Raw genomic sequence first — 19801 nt, 5'->3', positions numbered from 1 at the left:
GTCCAGAGTAGTGCACACGCAGACTCTAGGGGACTGCACCGCACAATTAGCAGAGCTTCGTGCTCTTTTACTAGAGTTGGAGTACGCTGATCCGAATGCGACTACTCTTATTGTGAGTGATTCTTACTACTGTGTCCAGTCTTACAATGAAAACTTGTTCTTTTGGATTCAGAATGAGTTTCGTGATTCCAAGGGTAGCACGATAAAACACAAGATGATCTGGGTTCGAGTGGCTGAGCTTAAGGCTAATCTGCCGCTTGTTTTTGTGATTCATACTCTCGGCCATCAGCGTGTGGGAGTTCATGCTGTTCAGCGGTGTCTAGGTATTTAGTTGCAGCTTTTACACGGTCCAAAAGTAAGATTGATGATAACATCTTGGCGGCTGTTGCTGCCACTGAGAAGGGAAGTAAACATCCTACGGGGTTCCCTTCGAAGTACACATACCACTTAAGTCCCGAAAAGGTTCCTTTTGTGAAAATTCCTAAAGTTGGTGAACGTTTAATTCCCAACTCGGATCGCAGAGCTAGCTTGATTACAGCGGCGCATGAAGGTGTGGCGTATGCGCATGCGGGCGTCTCGGCCACTGTAACTCAATTACAACGCCGTTTCTGGTGGCGGGGACTGTACAAACAGACGCGAGACTATGTCCTTCAATGTGACATTTGCCAGCAGATTAAACCTTCGACTGCTACGCATCCGCCACAGACACAGTTGTACACATCTAATAAACCACTAGGTTGTGTTTATTTAGATCACTGTGGTCCTTTTTCCTCTGATACTGCGTATAAGTACATCTTAGTAGCAGTCGATTCATGCACACGCTTTGTGTGGGTTTGGCCCCATCGCAGCGCTGATTCACGGACTGTCATTAGAGATTCACATGTCTTTGTAGGGATTTTTGCCTGTGGTACCTTCCATTCGGATCATGGTCCGGCTTTCGCCTCTAAGGCGTATAAGGATGCCATGACTTCGATGGGGGTCCAAGTCAAGTTTTCGTCTCCCTACAGACCTGAGGGTAATAGTGTAGTGGAGCAAATGAACCGTGACTTAAAGCAATCTTTGACAGCTCGAGTTATAGGCACTGGCAGAAACTGGCTGGCCCACCTCAATGGCGTGCAGCGTGCTCTTAATAATCTCCCTAGAAGGTCTCTGGGTGGGCGGACCCCATACGAAATGCTCTTTAGCATCAAGATGCACGTCCCTGACCTTGATGGTCTAGACGGTGTGGTTCGCGCCACAATCTTTGACGTAGATGAACATTGCAATGTTTTACAGGATCTACAAAAGACCAGAGACAGTCTTGCAAAGGAACATTTGCCCTCCACATCGGATGTTGCGTTGCAGATCCCGGTAGTTGGCAGGCTACCCCAAGTTGGAGAACTGGTTAGAGAGATCGATAACAAGAAAGAATTTGGACCTTCCTATCGAGCTCCGGTTCCAGTCCTTGGAGTGAAGGGCACAAGAACAGTCATTTTACCCCCACTTCCAGGTCGTAAGGAAAACAGATTTATCTCCATTGACAATGTCAAGATACACAGAGTGGCCGATTCTTCTTAGTATGACACCGGCAGTCTCCTGTCCTTCCATTGTGAGAAATTCTGTTTTGGCCACTGCTTCTAATCCTTAAACGGAAGTAGCCATCGAATTACCTGCACTTTCCAGCTCTTTATTAAGTACTTTGCCTGGTACAAACCATGATGACATTGATTACACTTATCCCATTGACTTATCTATGCCTGACCTGCAAACACGTTTGGCCACAGAATCAAGATTTTCATTTGACACTGTTTCCAATGCTTCGAAGAAACCCTCAAAGTTTGCAGTTTATGCCACTTTATTTAAAAAACTTTTTTTGATTCCCCCTTGGACATATATTTGGCTGGTACTTTTTTCAATTTACCTTTTTATGTCAATTGGTTTTGTGTTTTATTTTTTTCGATTCATCAATTGACACTATGTCGAGGAAAGAACATGCATTCGACATCTCAATGGAACTTTGGCCCCCCTTTCCTCGTCACATTCAGCACACAGATTGAAAAGAGACTTGGCATTTGTTAACATCACTGCTTGGCCAGTCCTTGATGGAATTGTGTGGGATGCAGTTAGATTTCAAATTCATGGCCCTACAGAGGTTGTTAATGTCCCTAATGTCCTTAGAGTTAACATGGGGGATGTAGTGAAACAAAACATACGTTCTGATGATTGGGATGTTCAGGCCGTGGAGAGTCTGTTTTCTGATTTGAAATACTATGCTGCCTTTGATGCTGAGGATTTGTATTTAGAATCTGCTAATTAGGGTGATTTGTTTTGCTTCCAACATTTTGGCAATCACTTCTTACATAAGACCTCGTCCAGAAGAAATGCTGTTAATTTTACGCAATGGGAGCATTGCCCGGCTCCTAAACAAGGCAGTTCAAATACTTTTTTAAAAAAGTACACTTATTTTACTGACTTCAATCAGTCCAATCCCGAGTCTTTTTATTTTAAAATGTCACAGAAGCCGATGTCCAAGGTTAGACTTACCGATACTAAATTGTTGTACTCGAAGTCCTTCCTTGATCAGTTAGCTGTTGGAGGCTACGAGTTATGGAAGGAATCTATTGACCTTAAATCTGTTTGGGGTTCAAAAGCCTGGCAGGTACAAGGCACTGAGGCTTTGCACCGTGCATGTCTCATCCCTAATCATATGTTGTTTTTGAATGCATCAATTTCGCAAACAACATGCTTTGGATTGGCTACTTCTAAAAAATTAAATACTCCCACCATCCCTGATTTGGAGGAATATGCTGGCTGGAGTAATTTTACTCAGTTTTCCATTAGGGACTTGCAGACCCTTTTGCTTAATTCTACCTTTAACATATCCAGTATAGATCCAAAAGGTTGGCTGATGTGGCACAGAAGTGCCGACTCATGCCAGCACCGTTTTCTGGGTTTATCTGATGGTTTTAGACAGGTCAGACCTGATCCCCGTTTTGAAACTGACCATTCTGTCCTGACTTATTCAGTAGGCAAGTTGTGTCAAAATTGGCTGAAACATTCTACCTTGGCTGCGGTTAAACTGCATCTATCCAAGCTGAATGAAGATGTAGATTTAAATGATTTCATTAATCTTCAGAATCCTGCATGGTTCAGCAGCAACCATTCAACCCAGTAAGTAATCCAATGAATAATAAAATACTGCTTTATACAATAAAATATGCAAATTGAGATGAAAAACCTTATTCAAGAAGGGGATATTAATGTAGATAAGAGAATATTCAAAGAAAGAAGTATAGAACAACAAAGGCTAGAAACAAAGAAGAAGAAGAGAGTATAAATAAATGAAGGGCAAAAAAGGCAGAAAAAAAACCAATATACAAAATAAGCAAAAAGTAAAATCTGGGCCACATTAAGAGAAGGGAAATTAGTGCATGAAATTAAAGGGAAAAAAAGACTATGAAAAAATAAAGGAACATTATAAAAAGAAAAGTAAACAAACTAAGCGGAAATAAATGGAAAAAAGGCAATGAATAAGAAGGAGAGGACCATAAAAGCTATACAGGAGGGCAAAATTATAAAAAAAAGAAAATACAAAAATATGATCCTACATCTCCCTGCTGAATAGAGTGCTTCTAAGTTAGCATGGTCGCTTTGCTCTTTCCAACTAATTAGGCAATAGTTAGCTATTGAAAAATGGGCTCACATGAGGGGCAAAAATACATAAAGAAGACTGCAGTGTGATACAAGTAATTTGAATGACTCCTTTTTAATTAAATTTTTTATATGGTGAGCTGTCAAAGAAGATAATCGTACCTGCTCAAAACGGTCTTCGCATCCTGAGGAGTGAAACACAAACAGATCAACACAAAGTATACATTCAAGTTTTTCACAAGTTTACTAATTACAAATAACTATATACAAATATGTTAACCTTCGCAGACAAAGCATCAAGCATAGATTTACTTGATTAACTTATGAATGCATTCAATCAAAAGGAGCTCTAACAAAAGTGATAAATGGCACTTTCCTGAAGAAAAGATTAGACCACATACATAAAGAGCAGATGATTGTACGGGGACAGAGTCATTTCTAAATGATGCGTAATCAGTTTCTCAGCTTCTGCAGGACCCTTGGATTTCATATGAAGCAGGACACCTCATTCTCAGGGCACGGATTGTGGACATAAATGCATGAGGTATCTAAACCCTCCAATGCCGCTCCATGTGGCGCCACTCGCGAACCAGCAGTAGGAGTGGTCAGCACCTTTGTGGTAATCAACTGTGGAAACATTAAGAGTGGCCTGCAACCAAGCTACTCAATGTTTGTGCCACATTGGTCAGTAGGGTAAACTACTAGACTATACCATTAAATGTCATGGGCTGTGATCCCATGAAGAAGATTCCCAGTGGGAATAAAAGGTTAAACAAACCTTTGATGGTAATGCAAGACAGGTCAACTGAGATACTCTCCATGTACACAAAGTCAATCTCAGTAATTTAGCATGCTTTGATCTTTATAAAGCACAAACTAATAATCAAAGACATCTAGACGCTACCAACTGAACATTTAGAAGGAGGAATGAATAAAAAGAAACCTGAATCCGTAATCAGATAGTGTTTACAGAGTGAAGAGCCACGCTGTAAGGGCTTAACGAAAAGAGCAGATTGAGTGAATTCTTCAGATGAGAAGGATGGGTGTTCCTAAGGTTGGAAGTGGAGGAGACAAAGCTCCTGCTGTCCCACCTAGACAACCGAAAACTTGGGATCCTAACTAGGTTGGCACTGGAAGAGCGAAGGTTTATTTGTGGGGTGTGCCAGCAAAACCAGTGCTTTAAATAGTCAGGGCCAGCATTATGTTAGGCCCTAAAGACAATGCATAAGGCTTTAAAATCAATTCTCTTCTGCACGGGGAGCCAGTGAAGAGAGGATAGAGCATGTTTAACTGACTGCTGTCTGGAAATTTTTAGCAAGAGACAGGCAGCAGCGTTCTGCTAAACTTGAAGTCTAGCAAGGAGACATCTTTGTACACCTACAAAGAGGGCTGTACAATAATCCAGCCTAGAGAGGAGGAGAGCTGCGATTGCTGTTTTATGAAGATCCTGAGTTAAGAAAGGAAAACATTTTCTAAGCATTTTCAATGCAAAAAAGAACCTGAAGTGATGGCATTAACTTGGTGTTTGAAGGATAGGGATGTATCGAAGAGTACTGCTTTTTACTGGACAAGGAGGAAACATTGAATCGAAAAAACAAGACCTCAATCTTCCCGGAGTGCAGTTCTCCAACATCCACTTACTAACCTGTTGCATACAGTTGTGAAATCTAGTAGCTGTGTTGGGAATGTTACTAGTAACTTGGATAATAATTTGGGTGTCATTCGTGTACAACACCGTAGCAAATCTAAAGGATTTATTTAGTTTTGCCAAGGAGTGACATTCAAGTTGAAAAGTGAAGGGCTAAGAGAAGAGCTTTGTAGCACACCACATAGTAGCCGAAAAGAGGGAGATAGAGAGCAAACTGTAGAAATAGGTGATCTGCTATCTGTCAGAAACTATTTAAGAAGGGATAGAACTGAGCCACTAATGCCCAGGTTTTGAAGACTGTCTATCAGCAAGCTGTGGTTGACTGTGTTGAACACTGCAGGGAGGTCTAAAATAAAAAGTAACTTACCTTCAGTAACGATATATCTGTAGGAGTTGTTGTAAATGAATCTAGGACCCTAGTATAATTTTCGCGATTCATGCCCTTATATAGGTATAAATTACCCAATCCTTATATAGGCATAGAAATCATTACCATATTTAGACTGAGCCAATGCAGCACAAATACGGCATGGCTACTTCCACCAAGTTCCAAGAATCAACAATAATTTCTTAGAAAAACCCGCCTTCAGCAGCTAGGGACTTCCCCTTGCCTGAATACTAATTTATCTAGGAAATCATGGAGTTTTCGAAAGAACATAGTCTTTGATGATGTTATTAAGTCCAATCATACACCAAACTCGCCACCTTCAAAGTATAAATATGCCTACATTTGCCCAGACAAACACACGGTGGTTTGGAGCAGATCGACTAACTACGTGCCCGACGCCCCGCAGCAGCACGTGCCAAAGAAAGTCGACCCTCCAGCTGACGCACTGAAAGACTGTCTTTTCTCCTGCCGAGAAATCCAGCTCCAGTGTTTCCAGTCTACCCATGCGGGTTGCTGGGAAATCGAGTCCTGAGAGAGAGATACAAGACTTCCTTCATTCTAAACCAAGGAACGGAGCTGATTAGACTCTTGGAGAATTCTTGGATAGACTCTTGGCAAAGAAATACCAAACTTAAGCTAATCCTCACTTACTTCTTCCCTTGTAGTATACTGAGATAAGGCACATCTGGGTAGTCGTATTTTAGAAGCACCAGTTGCGTACTTTTAGTCATTATTTTTAATCGCTGTATGTATTTTATGTTTTTGGCAATTTATGGCTTAGAAACCATATCATGCTTTTACAGTACTACTTTATAATACTTTTCCTACTATATGCCTTGTACTTTCTAACCAGTATTACGATTGTAGCAGTACATTTCTTATGCTTGAGAAGGAAGACTGTTCAATAAATACTTTTTACTGAAAACGCCAGTCTCTCTATTTTCTCAGCACCTCTGGTGAAACGAAGCATGCACGATTGACTGAGTAAAATAGCCATCTATTGTTTCTGTGACTCTAGATATTGATTTCCTATTCTTGGGAAACAAAGTTGTCATGTTTATGCGATTGTCAGAAACTAATCCCTTCTTGTGAATTTGAGAAAGTTTCTAGTGACCTCTGAGCTAGCTATTTTACAACAAGGGGTGGTGATGGACAGAGTCTCTGAATTAAGCAGAGTACTCTCACCCAGTCAAGAGATCAGGGCTAGATCCAACACCGTTTTTTAGCTCATTGCACCATCCCAGTTTCAGAACCTGGCTGTATGCAAATTAGTCTGTCCCTGGCCCAGTGCATCATGGGAACAGGGCAGACCAGACTACAAAAGCCAATTCTTACACTGGGAAGGAAACAAGCTTCCGGGGACCGGTTTCTGCCATTTCAGGCGTTTCGGCCCGGCTTGCTTGAATCCTGATGGTGCAAAAATAGACAGCGAGATAATGCAAGCGGTCACTGCTACAGTAAAAGACAGTGGTAAGACACTCCCGAAAGGCTTTCCAGTAAAGTACTCATATATAACTGATGTGAATAATGTTCCTTTTGCTCGAATCCCTGGAGTGGGGGATAGGGCAGTTCGAAACATGGAACATAGGTTAGGACTAATTTTAGCAGCACATGAAGGACTCGCCTCTGCACACGCAGGAGTTTTCGCCAAAGTATCATTATTAAAACAGAGTTATTGGTGTCCGCGCATGAGGAAACAGACTAGAAACTATGTTCTAGAATGTGAAATCTGCCAACGAATGAAAGTTTCGACCGTGAAAAGTCCTGCGCAGACGCCCCTTCTAAAATCAGATAAACCACTAGCATGCGTTTACCTGGACCAATGCGGTCCCATAACGAGGGATGGCAACTATAAATATATCATGGTCGCAGTGGATTCCTGCACAAGATTAATTTGGATGTGGCCACAGCGCTCGGCTGACACCAGAACGGTTATAAAAGATTTGCGAGTCTTTATCGGCACATACGCAATCGTCACGCTACATTCTGACCAGGGTCCTGCGTTTAGCTCTCGGGCTTACAAGGAGGCCATGGTCAGCTTGGGCGTTGCATTGTGGTATTCTAGACCCTTCCATCCTGAGGGTAATGCGGTAGTGGAAAGAAAAAAACGTGACATAAAGCAATCTATAACAGCTAAGGTATTAGGTTCCGGCGATGGGTGGGTCAAACATCTAATAAGTGTCCAACATAGTCTTAACAATCTGCCAAGAAATTCTCTGGGTGGAATCACTCCATGTGAATTACTGTTTGGTACTAGAATGATAATCGAAGACCTCGATTGTCAAACTTCAGTGGTGGAACAAAAACCCTTTGATGTCAAAGATCGTTTGGCTGTCTTACAGGGCTTCAATGAAACATGAAAAAGTCTGAGTAACAAAACACAAAAGCCAACAGCCACTGAAGAAATACCACCTGTCCCAGCAAGACCTGTCTGGATTGCAAAGATTGGGGATCTAGTCAGGGAAAAGATTGCGGTAAAGAAGGAATTTGGGCCTTCTTACAGAAAAGCAGTACCTGTCTTAGCAATACACGGAACAAGATCAGTGTTACTACCGCCGCTTGCTGGAAAAAGGGAGAACAGAGTTGTATCAATCGACCTGGTCAAACCACAACATGTGGCCGATAAGTAGTAGGCCCAGTGGACTCCCAAGATGTAGCAGACGACCAAATCTTGCTACAATCTAAGAGAGGTTCAAACTGAAAGACTTATCACCTTTGATAAACCTGCAGTAAGAAAGGAAGGACTACGCAACAAAGCCATGGAACTTGTGCCTCTTGAGACCCAAATAACAGTTTGTCAAGAAACTCCTGTCTACAATGATGTAGCCTCTGACTATACAAATATGACAAAGGAAGAAGCTGCTCCAAAGATTAATAACAATCCTGATGCTATTCCAACAATTGACAGAACTGCCTCTGGCTATTTCATCAACTTTGATACATTTTCAGAGGGTCTCAGTGAACCTGAAGATAAGCCAACTAATAAAACTTTCAAAGAAAACATAACAGAACTCTTTCATCAACTTGAGAAAACATATCTCGTTTCACCATGGGTTGAATTTTGGATTGTGTTAGGCGTACTTTTCCTCCTGCTCTGGCTCATACTTGTGTTAAGTTTGGGAAGGATGATAGATGGAAAATACAGTACAATGGACACAGCAAGTAAGAAAATCAACTTGCTCCTGAAACCTCACAAATCATCTCATCGTGAACAAAGAGACCCGTCATCAGTAAACATCACAGTCGTTCCTATACGTGGTGGTATAGCATGGGACAGAACTTATTATGACATCCATGGCCCGGTGGAACTGCTGAAGATTCCACACCGATTCAAGGTTTCTTTGGGTGACTTTGTATCACCCAGGACATTTTCTGATCATTGGGACTTTGAAACTGTTAATAACATGAAGACAGACTTAGAAATGTCATCTAAATTCACAGAACATGTCTATTTAGAAGGTTCATCTGATTATGAACAAATGTATTGATTTAATCATTATGGTCACCATTATTTGCATAAATCTGCAAGCCCTAGAAATGTTTTACTTACAATCAATGGGAACATTGTCCAACGCCGCCAAAGGGCAGCTCAAAAACATTTTATGAAAAGTTTCCGTACTTCTCAGGGTTTATTGTTACAAATCCAGAGAAGTTTTATTTTAAAAATATAAATAAAACCGGAACAAAAACAATGTTGACCAATACTAAACAAATTTATTCTGCAAACTTTTATGCTCAGCGGTCTACATTAGGCTTTGACTTTTGGAAAGACAACATTGAGACAAAAACTGTCTGGGGCACAAAAGAATGGCAGGTGCAAGGTTTAGAAGCCTTATTCGGAGCCTGCATTATACCAGAACAAATAATGTTTTTAAATGACACTGTTCAACAAACTTCTTCGCTTGGCTAAGATAAAAGATTTAAATTAACCGTCAATACCTAAACCCACATCTGACAGTAATGATACTACAGAAAAGGAGGTAGACGTACCCTATAATTTTAAACAAAACAGAACTAATCCCGACTGGAAAAAATGGTTAATCTGGCCCATAGACAATAATTACTGTCAAAATAGATTCCTGAACAAAACAAAAGGGTTCACAGTGAATAGGCCAGATCCAAGATACTCCCAGAGACAAGATCCAGGGATAGTAACTACTTACAGTGTAGGAAAGCTATGCCTTGAGTGGCTACACAAATCTACACTTCCAGAAATCAAACAACACTTACCTTTACTTAAAGAAGGCAATGATTTGCGAGATTTCTTAATGGGGCCTCGCAAACCACGTCAAAAACCTTTTATACGCCGGTATATACGCGGCTTACAATGAAGCATGGAAAGTGACGCAAATGGAAACTGCAGAAAGAATACGAGAAATTGATCGTATTCATTTAGAGAAAACTCCCTCTGTAGTGGACAACGGGTTAACAACTCTGTCCTCCAGAATATATTCTTTGGACAGCATTGTGTCCTCTGCCATTGACATAATAGAGCAGGACTTGCTAATGTTACAATATGGCCAGTCCCAATTACGTTCTATATTGCAGCTAGGCTGGACGTTACAAAATCTGGGTTCAGGCTACATGCCATGGCGTCTAATCAACACAACGTCATTGTTTGCTGTATTTAACCTTACAGATAAAAAAAATTCTTTGGCACAAAGAGGAGCAGACTATCCAGTGCTGAGCATTGAAAAACTGGAAAGATTACTATTGACAGTTTCTGAGAAGCCTGTCATTGAATGGATAATACATGGCACCATAACGATACCAGTGACGATTTTCCAATGTCAGTATTGTCTACAGCATATACCAGCGGGCCTGTATGAAAGGTTGGGTAAAAAATACATTAAGTCAACCTGGACTTTACCATACACACACAAATGTTGGAATGGGGGAAAGGAGGTATTCCTTAGTGGTAAAAACTGTAAGAACTCACCAAGTGGTACACTTTTGTGCCAAGGTATTAATTTACACGGAGCCTGCGAGGGTTCTGCAAATAACCTCTCTTGCCACCTGCACGGTTCACCCTCAACATAGAGAGAACCAATTTTCAGGCAGCTATCCAATGGCAGCTACGTTATGCTCAATGACCACAGCTGTTGTGGCATGTTGCCAGGAAAAGCTTATCTCGTTAGTGTGTCATCCAGGGTCACTTGTTGTATGCAAGTATTTTATCCAAAGAGCAAGACAGACAGGGGGACAGCATTATGGCCTTCACTGAATATCTCTCCTATACGTATTGATACTTTAAGCAGAATGAAAGTCATTCTTTTGCAAAAAACTGTGCCACTGACCTAGTCTAGAGAAACGTATGATCTGCAAGTTGCAAGGACTTCTGCAGAGATACATGCATTATTATCAACAAACTGCCCAGTACACTTCGCAGTAATGTTAAGTCAAATCTTAAATATGTCTGATACCAGTGGCATTGCACATGTATTTAAGACAATTTTTTCGGGACTGTTAGCACCATTTGAAGCAGTCCTCTGCATTTTTCCAAATTTCGTGCACTCGGTGTTCGGTGGCCTGCCTCCCATCTTGGGACTCGTAGCAGGAATTCTATTTTTATTCCTTCTGCTCCGATATGGCAAGTCCAGTCAACAGCGATACCCAGACTACCATGGAACAAGCCCTCCTTGCCATGCGGTATCGTGAACGCATTACACAGATTCTTGGCTTGACTCATTTAAGAGATCTGAACACAACTTGGTTTCTATCGTTCAGCTCAATCTGGCAAGATTGCATCTTAACTGTTCTACAATGCCTGCTTTGCGGAGAGGAATGCGTGTTGGACATCTGTCTTACACTTCCATCAGTCCTGCCATCGGATGTTGACGCTTTGCTAGGTCCGGTAACGACTCATGCATCGTGTTGCCCCCACCGGCTGCCAATTCTGATAACAGCATTCATTGAGGTCTCACCGGCAAGTCTAACTAAGGGTGAGATACTTGACACTACAGGCACACAGGTACCTTCTACTGCGGACATTGCTAATGCATCAAACGCTGACAGCGATGATCCTCATCTATGCACATTTGACCTGCTAACTGAAGTGGTTCCACTTTCGCCTACTATGGTAGACGGTTTCTTTGCCAGCCTAGACGATCTGATGTTTTCTCCTGACACCGAGAATAACTTTTGATTCATGCACAGAGCGTTCCATGAACTCTGAAATTCAGCCTTCATATTTTCAAAACAAACCGTCTAACTTAGGAACTTTTTCTACGATACAATTTGAACTTTTTCTAAAATAGAACTTTTGGCACAGGGTAATCTGCTTAAAGTAGAACAATTCTTAGAGAACAAGATTTCCTTTGAAAACCTCCTGATGACAATATGTGGCCTTATCCTCAAAACGAAACAGTTTAAATATTAGGCTATGGGACGGTCTCGACCTTTTTCTGTAATTTAGGAGACATTTCATGAATGTAATTTTATATTTCATAAAGTTAGAATGTATACTTTCATGCCATGCTTCATATATGTTGAGACCTGTTTTTTGTTACATACAGTTTATACTCATTTCATGTGAACAAGCCTTTTCAAATGCAATTTGTATTTTGGGTGGGATTGTAAACACTAGCCTTAGATATGTTCAGTGCTTATATGTTTAGTTTTATTGAACTTAAGATTGTGGAGTGGGTGTTGTAAATGAATCTAGGACCCTAGTATAATTTTCGCGATTCATGCCCTTATATAGGTATAAATTACCCAATCCTTAGATATAGGCATAGAAATCATTACCATACTTAGACTGAGCCAATGCAGCCCAAATACGGCATGGCTACTTCCACTAAGTTCCAAGAATCAACAACGATTTCTTAGAAAAACCCACCTTCAGCAGCTAAGGATTTCCCCTTGCCTGAATACTAATTTATCTAGAAAATCATGGAGTTTTCGAAGAACTGAGTCTTTGATGACGTTATTAAGTCCAATCATACGTCAAACTCGGCACCTTCAAAGTATAAATATGCCTACATTTGCCCAGACAAACACACGGTGGTTTGGAGCAGATCGACTAACTACTTGCCCGACGCCCTGCAGCAGCACGTGCCAAAGGAAGCCGACCCTCCAGCTGACGCACTGAGAGACTCCGTCTTTTCTCCTGCCGAGAAATCCAGTTCCAGTGTTTCCTTGCGGGTTGCTGGGAAATAGAGACCTGAGAGAAATATACAAGACCTCCTTCATTCTAAACCAAGGTACGGAGCTGATTAGACCCTTGGAGAATTCTTGGATAGACTCTTGCCAGAGAAATACTAAACTTAAGCTACTCCTCACTTACTTCTTCCCTTGTACTATACTTAGGTTAGGTACATCAGGGTAGGCGTATTTTAGAAGCACCAGTTGAGTACATTTAGTCATTATTTTATCACTGTATGTATTTTATATGTTTTAGGCAATTTATGGCTTAGAAACCGTATCAAGCTTTTCTAGTACTACTTTATAATACTTTTCGTATGATATGCCTTGTACTTTCTAACCAGTATTAAGATTGTAGCAGTACATTTCTTGTGATTGAGAAGGAAGACTGTTCAATAAATACTTTTTATTGAAAACGCCCGTCTCTCGATTTTCTCAGCACCTCTGGTGAAACGAAGCATGCACGATTGACTGAGTAAAATAGCTATCTATTGTTTCCGCGACTCTAGAGATTGATTTCTTATTCTTGGGAAAGAAAGTTGTCATGTTTATGCGGTTGTCAGAAACTAATCCCTTCTTGTGAATTCAAGAAAGTTTCTAGTGACCTCTGAGCTAGCTGGCACTCACAATTAAGTCTAATACATGCTACAGAGACCTAGTCGACCTCAGTCCTACGTCTAAACTGCAGTATATATTATTCCAATACACAGGGCCTATTGGTGATATAGGAACTACACTACAACATATATTAGTTATGGATTCCTCACCTTAGAATTACCCCCATGCGTCAGACTGGATCCGGAGAATTTTTCTCTCCAGCAGTACCCTTGCACGTCAGTAGGTGGCGTTGGTCAACTCCACGATCATCGCTAGCGTCGTTATCGCTGGAATGACGTAGTGGAATTTACTTAGACACCGCCTGTGCGCGCTGACTTCAGTTCTTTACATGACATTCCATGGCAGAAGCTCAGAGCCATGCAAGACCCTGACCACTGGTGCACTAAACTAGGGCCCTGAAAGGAAGTCCCTTACCGCAGAAGTCCGTTCACTGAATGGGGAGGAGGGGTGGGATGGTTAGGTATCTATAACTAACATAGGTCTCTTACAGATATATCGTAACCGAAGGCAAGTAACTTGTTCATCTGAAAGAGACTATTAGTTATGGATTCCTTACCTTGGAATAGATACCCCAGCAATACCAACACCGGAGGTGGGTCTGTGAACTAAGTTCACACCAGAAAGCCCTGGAGAACTGAACAGCCAAAGAAGCCATCTCTCTGGACTTGACTGTCCAGGCAGTAATGTTTGGTGAACGTGTGTAATGAAGCCCACATGGCTGCCTGGCAGATGTCATGAAGGGGTACTCCACATCCCCAAGCAGTAGTGGCTGCCATCACAAGTGGTGGAATGGGTGCGCAACCCTACTGGAGGTTCCTTTTTTGATAAGGAATAACACATTTTAATGCTAAGAACGACCCATCGATAGATGGTCTGCTTTTTCCTCTCCAGACCTTTCTTGGCGCCCACATAGCCAACAAAGAGCTGATCATCCACCCGGAATGGTTTTGTGCAATCCAGATAGAATAAAAGAGCACATTTTGGATCCAGATGGTGGAACCTCTCCTCCTCTTTAGAAGGATGTGGGGGCGGGAAGAAGGTAGGCAAAGTGATGGGTTTTCCTATATGGAAAGAGGTAACCACTTTCGGAAGAAAGGAAGGCCTAGTGCGAAGGACAACCTTGTCCGGATGAACAGCCAGGAAAAGAGGTTTCAGAGAAAGAGCCCGAAGCTCACTCACCCTGCGAGCAGAGATGACGACAACCAAAAAGGCAGTTTTGAGTGTCAAAGGTTCAAGAGGACAGTTATGTAGCAGCTCGAAAAGGATAAGTCAGACAAGTCAGAACAAGATTCAAGTCGCAATGGGGCATTACGAAAGGAATAGGAGGAAACAGGTGAGTGATGCCCTTAAGAAAACGATTTACAATAGGGGACTTGAAAAGAGAAGGTTGATCTGGAAGGCGAAGAAAGGCTGAAATGGCCGAAAGATAGCCCTTGAGAGTGCCCAGAGCAGAGCCCTGCTGGACCAAGGAATGAATGAAAAGGAGAACCTCTGAAAGAGGGGCAGAAGGCGGACCCACAGCCTTTGCTGTGCACCATGCCACAAATGTGTTCCATCTACAGGCATATACTGTCTTGATGGAGGGACACCTGGCTGCCAAGATAACATCACCGACTTCAGGAGGATGGTCGAAAGAGGTCAACTGTCACCCCTCAATCTCCACGCAAGGAGGTGGAGGCTGGACATGTTCAGGTGGAGGACTGTCCCCTCCCTGCTGCGACAGAAGATCCTCCCGAAGGGGCAGTCTGATCGGAGGATCGATGGCCATGCTCAAGAGCTCAGGATACCAGACTCTTTGTGCCCAGTCCGGAGCCACAAGAATGACTTGGGCCTGGTCACGCTTGATCTTCTTCAGCACTCTGGGCAGAAGTGGTATAGGCAGAAAAGCGTATAGAACACAAGTCAACTCGCAATGAAATGCGTCACCTAGCAAGAGCGCCATCTTGGAAATTCCAACCCGTAGAACTGATGACATTGCGTTTTCTCTTCGGTGGCAAATAGATCTAACCAAGGCTCTCCCCACTGCTGAAAGAGACCTTGTGCCACCTCTGAGTGAAGACGCCATTCATGATCCATCATGCACCGGCGGCTGAGTACATCCGCCCTGGCGTTAAGAGAACCTGCCAGATGTCGAACAACAAGGGACATGCCCTGATGTTCCAGTTACGTCCAATGGAGAAGAGCCTCTTGACATCACCATCGACCCCACCCCACCCAGTTTGTTGCAGTACCACATGGCGGTGGGCTGTGCTGAGAAGTTTGAATACCTGCTCAGACGAAGTGGGAGAGAAGGAATTTAGAGAGGCGGAATTCTTACGAGGCAAGTCCAGAGGTGATGTCTGATTATTCTCAGTAATGCTAATGGCAGAAAGAGGGCTACTGATTTTGTCTGGCAGTCCTCCATTATTTAGATTTAAGGAGATGGCATTTTATATGTGGCTCACTTTGTGTTGAAAAAAGGATGCTAAGGAGTTACACAACGTTTGATGGATGGATACATTCTTTGTCTCTGGAAGTACAGTTAGCTTTTGGACTGTGGAAAAGAATTCTTTTGGGCTATTGACTGCTGAATTAATTTTGTCTATATGGTAGTTGGTTTTTGTACTAAAAATCAGTTCCTTGTATTTTGTGATAATTTTTCTTTATATTTCTTTCTTTCTCAGTGATGGCATAATTCTGTCCCCACCAGCGTTCCTGGAGGCAACACTATGGTTTTCAATCCTGAGATCCTCGCAGAACCAAGGCTCAGAAGCCTCTCTCTATGAATCGTTCCTGATTTAAGAGGCGCAAAGGTACTAACTAGAGAATCAATACCGGCATAATATTATGTGATTACAGTCCCTAAATCCATCGTGATCTGGGGCCAATTTTTTATATGATGGGTCCTGAATTCAGTGGCATCAAGAATATGCCATAAACGTTGCAGATACTTCTTTCCTGAAGAGTTCACCGTAGAGCAAACCTTCAGAGGGGAAAGATCAAACAGAATAGCTGAGTGATCAGATCAAGAGAGTCGAAGTGACCCGTAAAATTAAGAAACGATTGTCCGTAAAAATACCATTGAGCCAGTGCCCTACCTTGTAGGAAGTGCCTCTGACTATTTGCTCAAGGCCCAGGATGGTTATTAAGTCTTGTGTCTTTCTCCGACATGTTGTCCATCTGAAAAATATAATCACCAAGTACAGAGAAATCCTGAGAGTTGATGTTGGATTCTAATAGTTGGCCAAGAGCTTGGGTGAAGCTTGCTCTTGGGCTGGGAGGGCGATATACAAGGAGGTTTATAGGTGTATGTAAGTTCAATTTTAAAAGCTAAAGCTTCACATTCAAATCTTTATTTAATCTATGTACAATTTTCTCTCAAATTGTAGCGATAAACTATTGCTAAACCCCCTCCCAATACTTTTTTCCAAGGGAAAAAATTGCCAGAATTGCGGCTACCAGGTCTGGGCCGGATGAAGCATAGGCTCAGGTCTCCATAAAAAACACTAGAGCATTGGTAAGAGTGCAATGCCTCTGCCAATGCAAGTCTGCAAGTCTTCTGGGACCTATCAATGGAGATTGTGGGAGCTTCAAAGCAGCTCACTTTGTCATTAGCCAGGGTGAGTTTACAGTCAGGGCAGCTCTGTGGGGGATCATCACAGGCACAACTAAGCAAGTGGCCAATTACTCAGAGTTTATTTTATGAAGATCATACCTTAAGTAGTTTATAGTTGGCCTGAAATGGGAGGTGCACTCGGCAGGGGGGCTGGCGCTGCGCAGATGGGCTTGCCTTAAGCGGCACACCAGCTGCATGTGTCCGCTTGGACATGCCATCGGCGTCAATAAATAGCCCCCACAATTAAGAGGGTGGGTATGAGCTCCAACCAGTGAGGCGTGATTAAAAATAGACCGGACAAACAAATAGTGATTTTTAACTGGGGTCCAGCAACCCCTTTAGCCCTCGCAGGCTCCCCTGCGAGTGCTAAATACTGATAAATCAGTCAAAGCTAAAATAAAATTGCACAACAAGAAACACATAAAATTAATACAATTTATAGGGAAACTCTTCCTTTAGCAATGGTGCACAACGGCCAGCGAATCCAGGAGCCAGGCAACTCCTAAAATGAATACAAGGAAATGAGATAATAAAATGGCAAGGTAATGTGTTGGTGGACAGGAGGAAATGTGCAGACGCGCCATCACGTCAATAAGTAGCCCTCCCAACTAAGGGAGCTTGTCTGAGCTCCGGTGCCGAGGCGTTGTTAAAAAGTAGTCCTGGCGGGGCGTGGCTTGAGGCGTCAAGATGGCGGTCGCACTCTGAGAGTGCTCCCGACCCCCTCTGTCATCCGCCTCGCATCCACCGCTCTCAGCTACCATCTGACTTCCACACTTACCTGCTGTGACTCCCCGTGCAACCTGCTGTCCCCCGTTGTCCTTGGGGAGCTGTTTCGAGCCTCTGCTGCCTCCGCGGAGACCCTCTCTGGCTCCGACTTGGGCTGATCAAAATGGCGGCCTCCATGATGTCCCGTCCTGGGCCCTGAGGTGTCGGCCCTGACGATCCGGCGCTCCCCTCGCCCGCTGCCCGAGACTCTGCCTGGCGGTGGCGGATTACACAGGCAACCGCCCTTCCCGCCCTGGAGCCGGGCTGCTGCGGTGGCCTGTTCGACCGGTGGTGCCGGAGGTCTGCGGGGCCGGTCCCTGGAAGCAGCGGAGGCGCCCTGTGAAGGTGAGAGGTGCGCCCTTCCCCGGAGTCGAGGTGGCAGCGCGAGGCTGTCGGGCCGGCCCGCGGTTGTGGGAGCTCGGGCGCGATCCCCCAGCTGTGCCGCAGCGGCCTGAGGGGCGGAGGGAGACGGCAGGGATGACCTGACTCGGCGGGCTGGCCGGCGCCAGGGGAGCCCGGTGATACGCGGCTGGTCTGTGCTGGCGCGGGAGTGCCTGGAGCCAACGGGACGAGTGGACCTGCCTAGTCACAGAGAGACTGATGTGTGGAGCCCCCAGTCGAGTTGAGGCTAGGGATCCGCGACAGGCCTCCTGTCCTGGGCCTACCCCGGACATGTGCGCTCCCGCAATGTAGCCTACAATCCTTCTACCACCTGCGGTGCCCTGGTGAGCGGGTTGCCCTCTGGGGGTCGGGGGGCCCGCCGTGCAGGTGGCAGCTCGACAAACGTGACCCGCATTGATTGAGGGAAGCTGCACCCCGAAGACCACATCCCTCCTTGGGCGGTTGATGTTGTACGGGCCCTTCGCCATTTTGGGTGTGCGGAGCAGGGGTGCCCGAGCTGCAGGTCCCGGGGGGAGTGATCTGTGTGGACTCTGGCTGTTTGGAACTCCCCGGGGCTGGGACGGAGTGGTGCTGACCTCGGCCCGGACACATAGGCTGCAACGTACTCATTCTCTGGGGCTCGAGAGTCTGGCAGGCGGCCCCGGGTGAGCTGCGGTGGGGGCCCAACTCTCCCCCCCCCCCCCCGACTTCGAAGCGGAACAATGCGCCGCGGTTCGGTGCGGCGGTAAGTCGGCCATCTTATCGGGAGGCGCCCCCCTTCGCTCCCCTCCTCCCCCGGCGGATGCCAGGGGTTTCGCTGTTGGCTGCAGTTGGATGCGCCCTGGGGCTTGGAGTGTCTTCGGTGCAGTGGGGCGAGGAGTGAGGGAGCAGGGTTTGACCACTATATCGGGTGGTGGGGATGCTGGCTAGCCCCCCTCCCTCTTCTTGAACACACTTGTCTGCCTTCTGGGGACCATGGGCAGGCATTGCGCCACTCAGGCCCCCGCTCCCACAACGCAAACTACAATGGAGCAGTTTACTACGTCGGACCGGGGCCCAGTGGGCGAACCCCCGACTGTACCTGGTATAGCCGGTGGAGACCTCTCAACCATCCTACAGGCGATTAACACGTCGCAGGCCTCCGTAGAAAGTAAGATAGGAGAGGTGCGGGTGGATGTGGCCTTAATTCACCAAGACCTCCGTAAGGCCACGGCGCGCATCACGGAGGCGGAGTCCCGTATCTCCACGGTCGAGGACGATGTAGGTACCCTCATAAGCCAGGTGGCCAGTCTTCTGACGCAGACCTCGGAGCTACACCGCAGATCTGAAGATGCCGAAAATAGGGCGCGACGAAACAACCTGCGCCTTCTGGGTTATCCGAAGGGAGTGAAGAAGGACCGTGCCACCACCTTTATAGAGTCCTGGATCAGCTCCTGGATGCCCAAAGAGAAACTTTCCCCCTGGTACGCGGTGGAGCAGGCCCCCCGCTCTCTTGCTCCCAAACCTCCGCCTGGAGCTCCTGCTCGCTCCATCATCCTTAGAATCTTCAATTTCCGAGACAGAGACGCTATACTGGGGACTGCCAGGAAGCTGGGTCCACTGCACTTTCAGAACTCCAAAATGATGGACTTTC

The 19801-nt window shown here is 44.7% G+C and overlaps 1 protein-coding gene across 1 annotated transcript in view; it reads right to left on the bottom strand.

Annotated features, from left to right (window-relative positions):
- The window catches only part of LOC144756163 (E3 ubiquitin-protein ligase TRIM39-like), a 534377-nt gene that overhangs the window by 97559 nt on the left and 417017 nt on the right, over positions 1–19801 (bottom strand). The window contains exon 4 of the mRNA XM_078645742.1: positions 3793–3815. Coding sequence (XP_078501868.1) covers positions 3793–3815 — 23 coding nt within the window. The remainder of the gene's footprint in view (positions 1–3792; positions 3816–19801) is intronic.

The sequence above is a fragment of the Lissotriton helveticus genome, chromosome 5_1, assembly GCF_964261635.1.
Source record: "Lissotriton helveticus chromosome 5_1, aLisHel1.1, whole genome shotgun sequence".
Lineage (NCBI taxonomy): Eukaryota > Metazoa > Chordata > Amphibia > Caudata > Salamandridae > Lissotriton > Lissotriton helveticus.
Note: the sequence above shows the minus strand (reverse complement) of the source record. Positions and strands in the feature narration are given on the sequence as shown.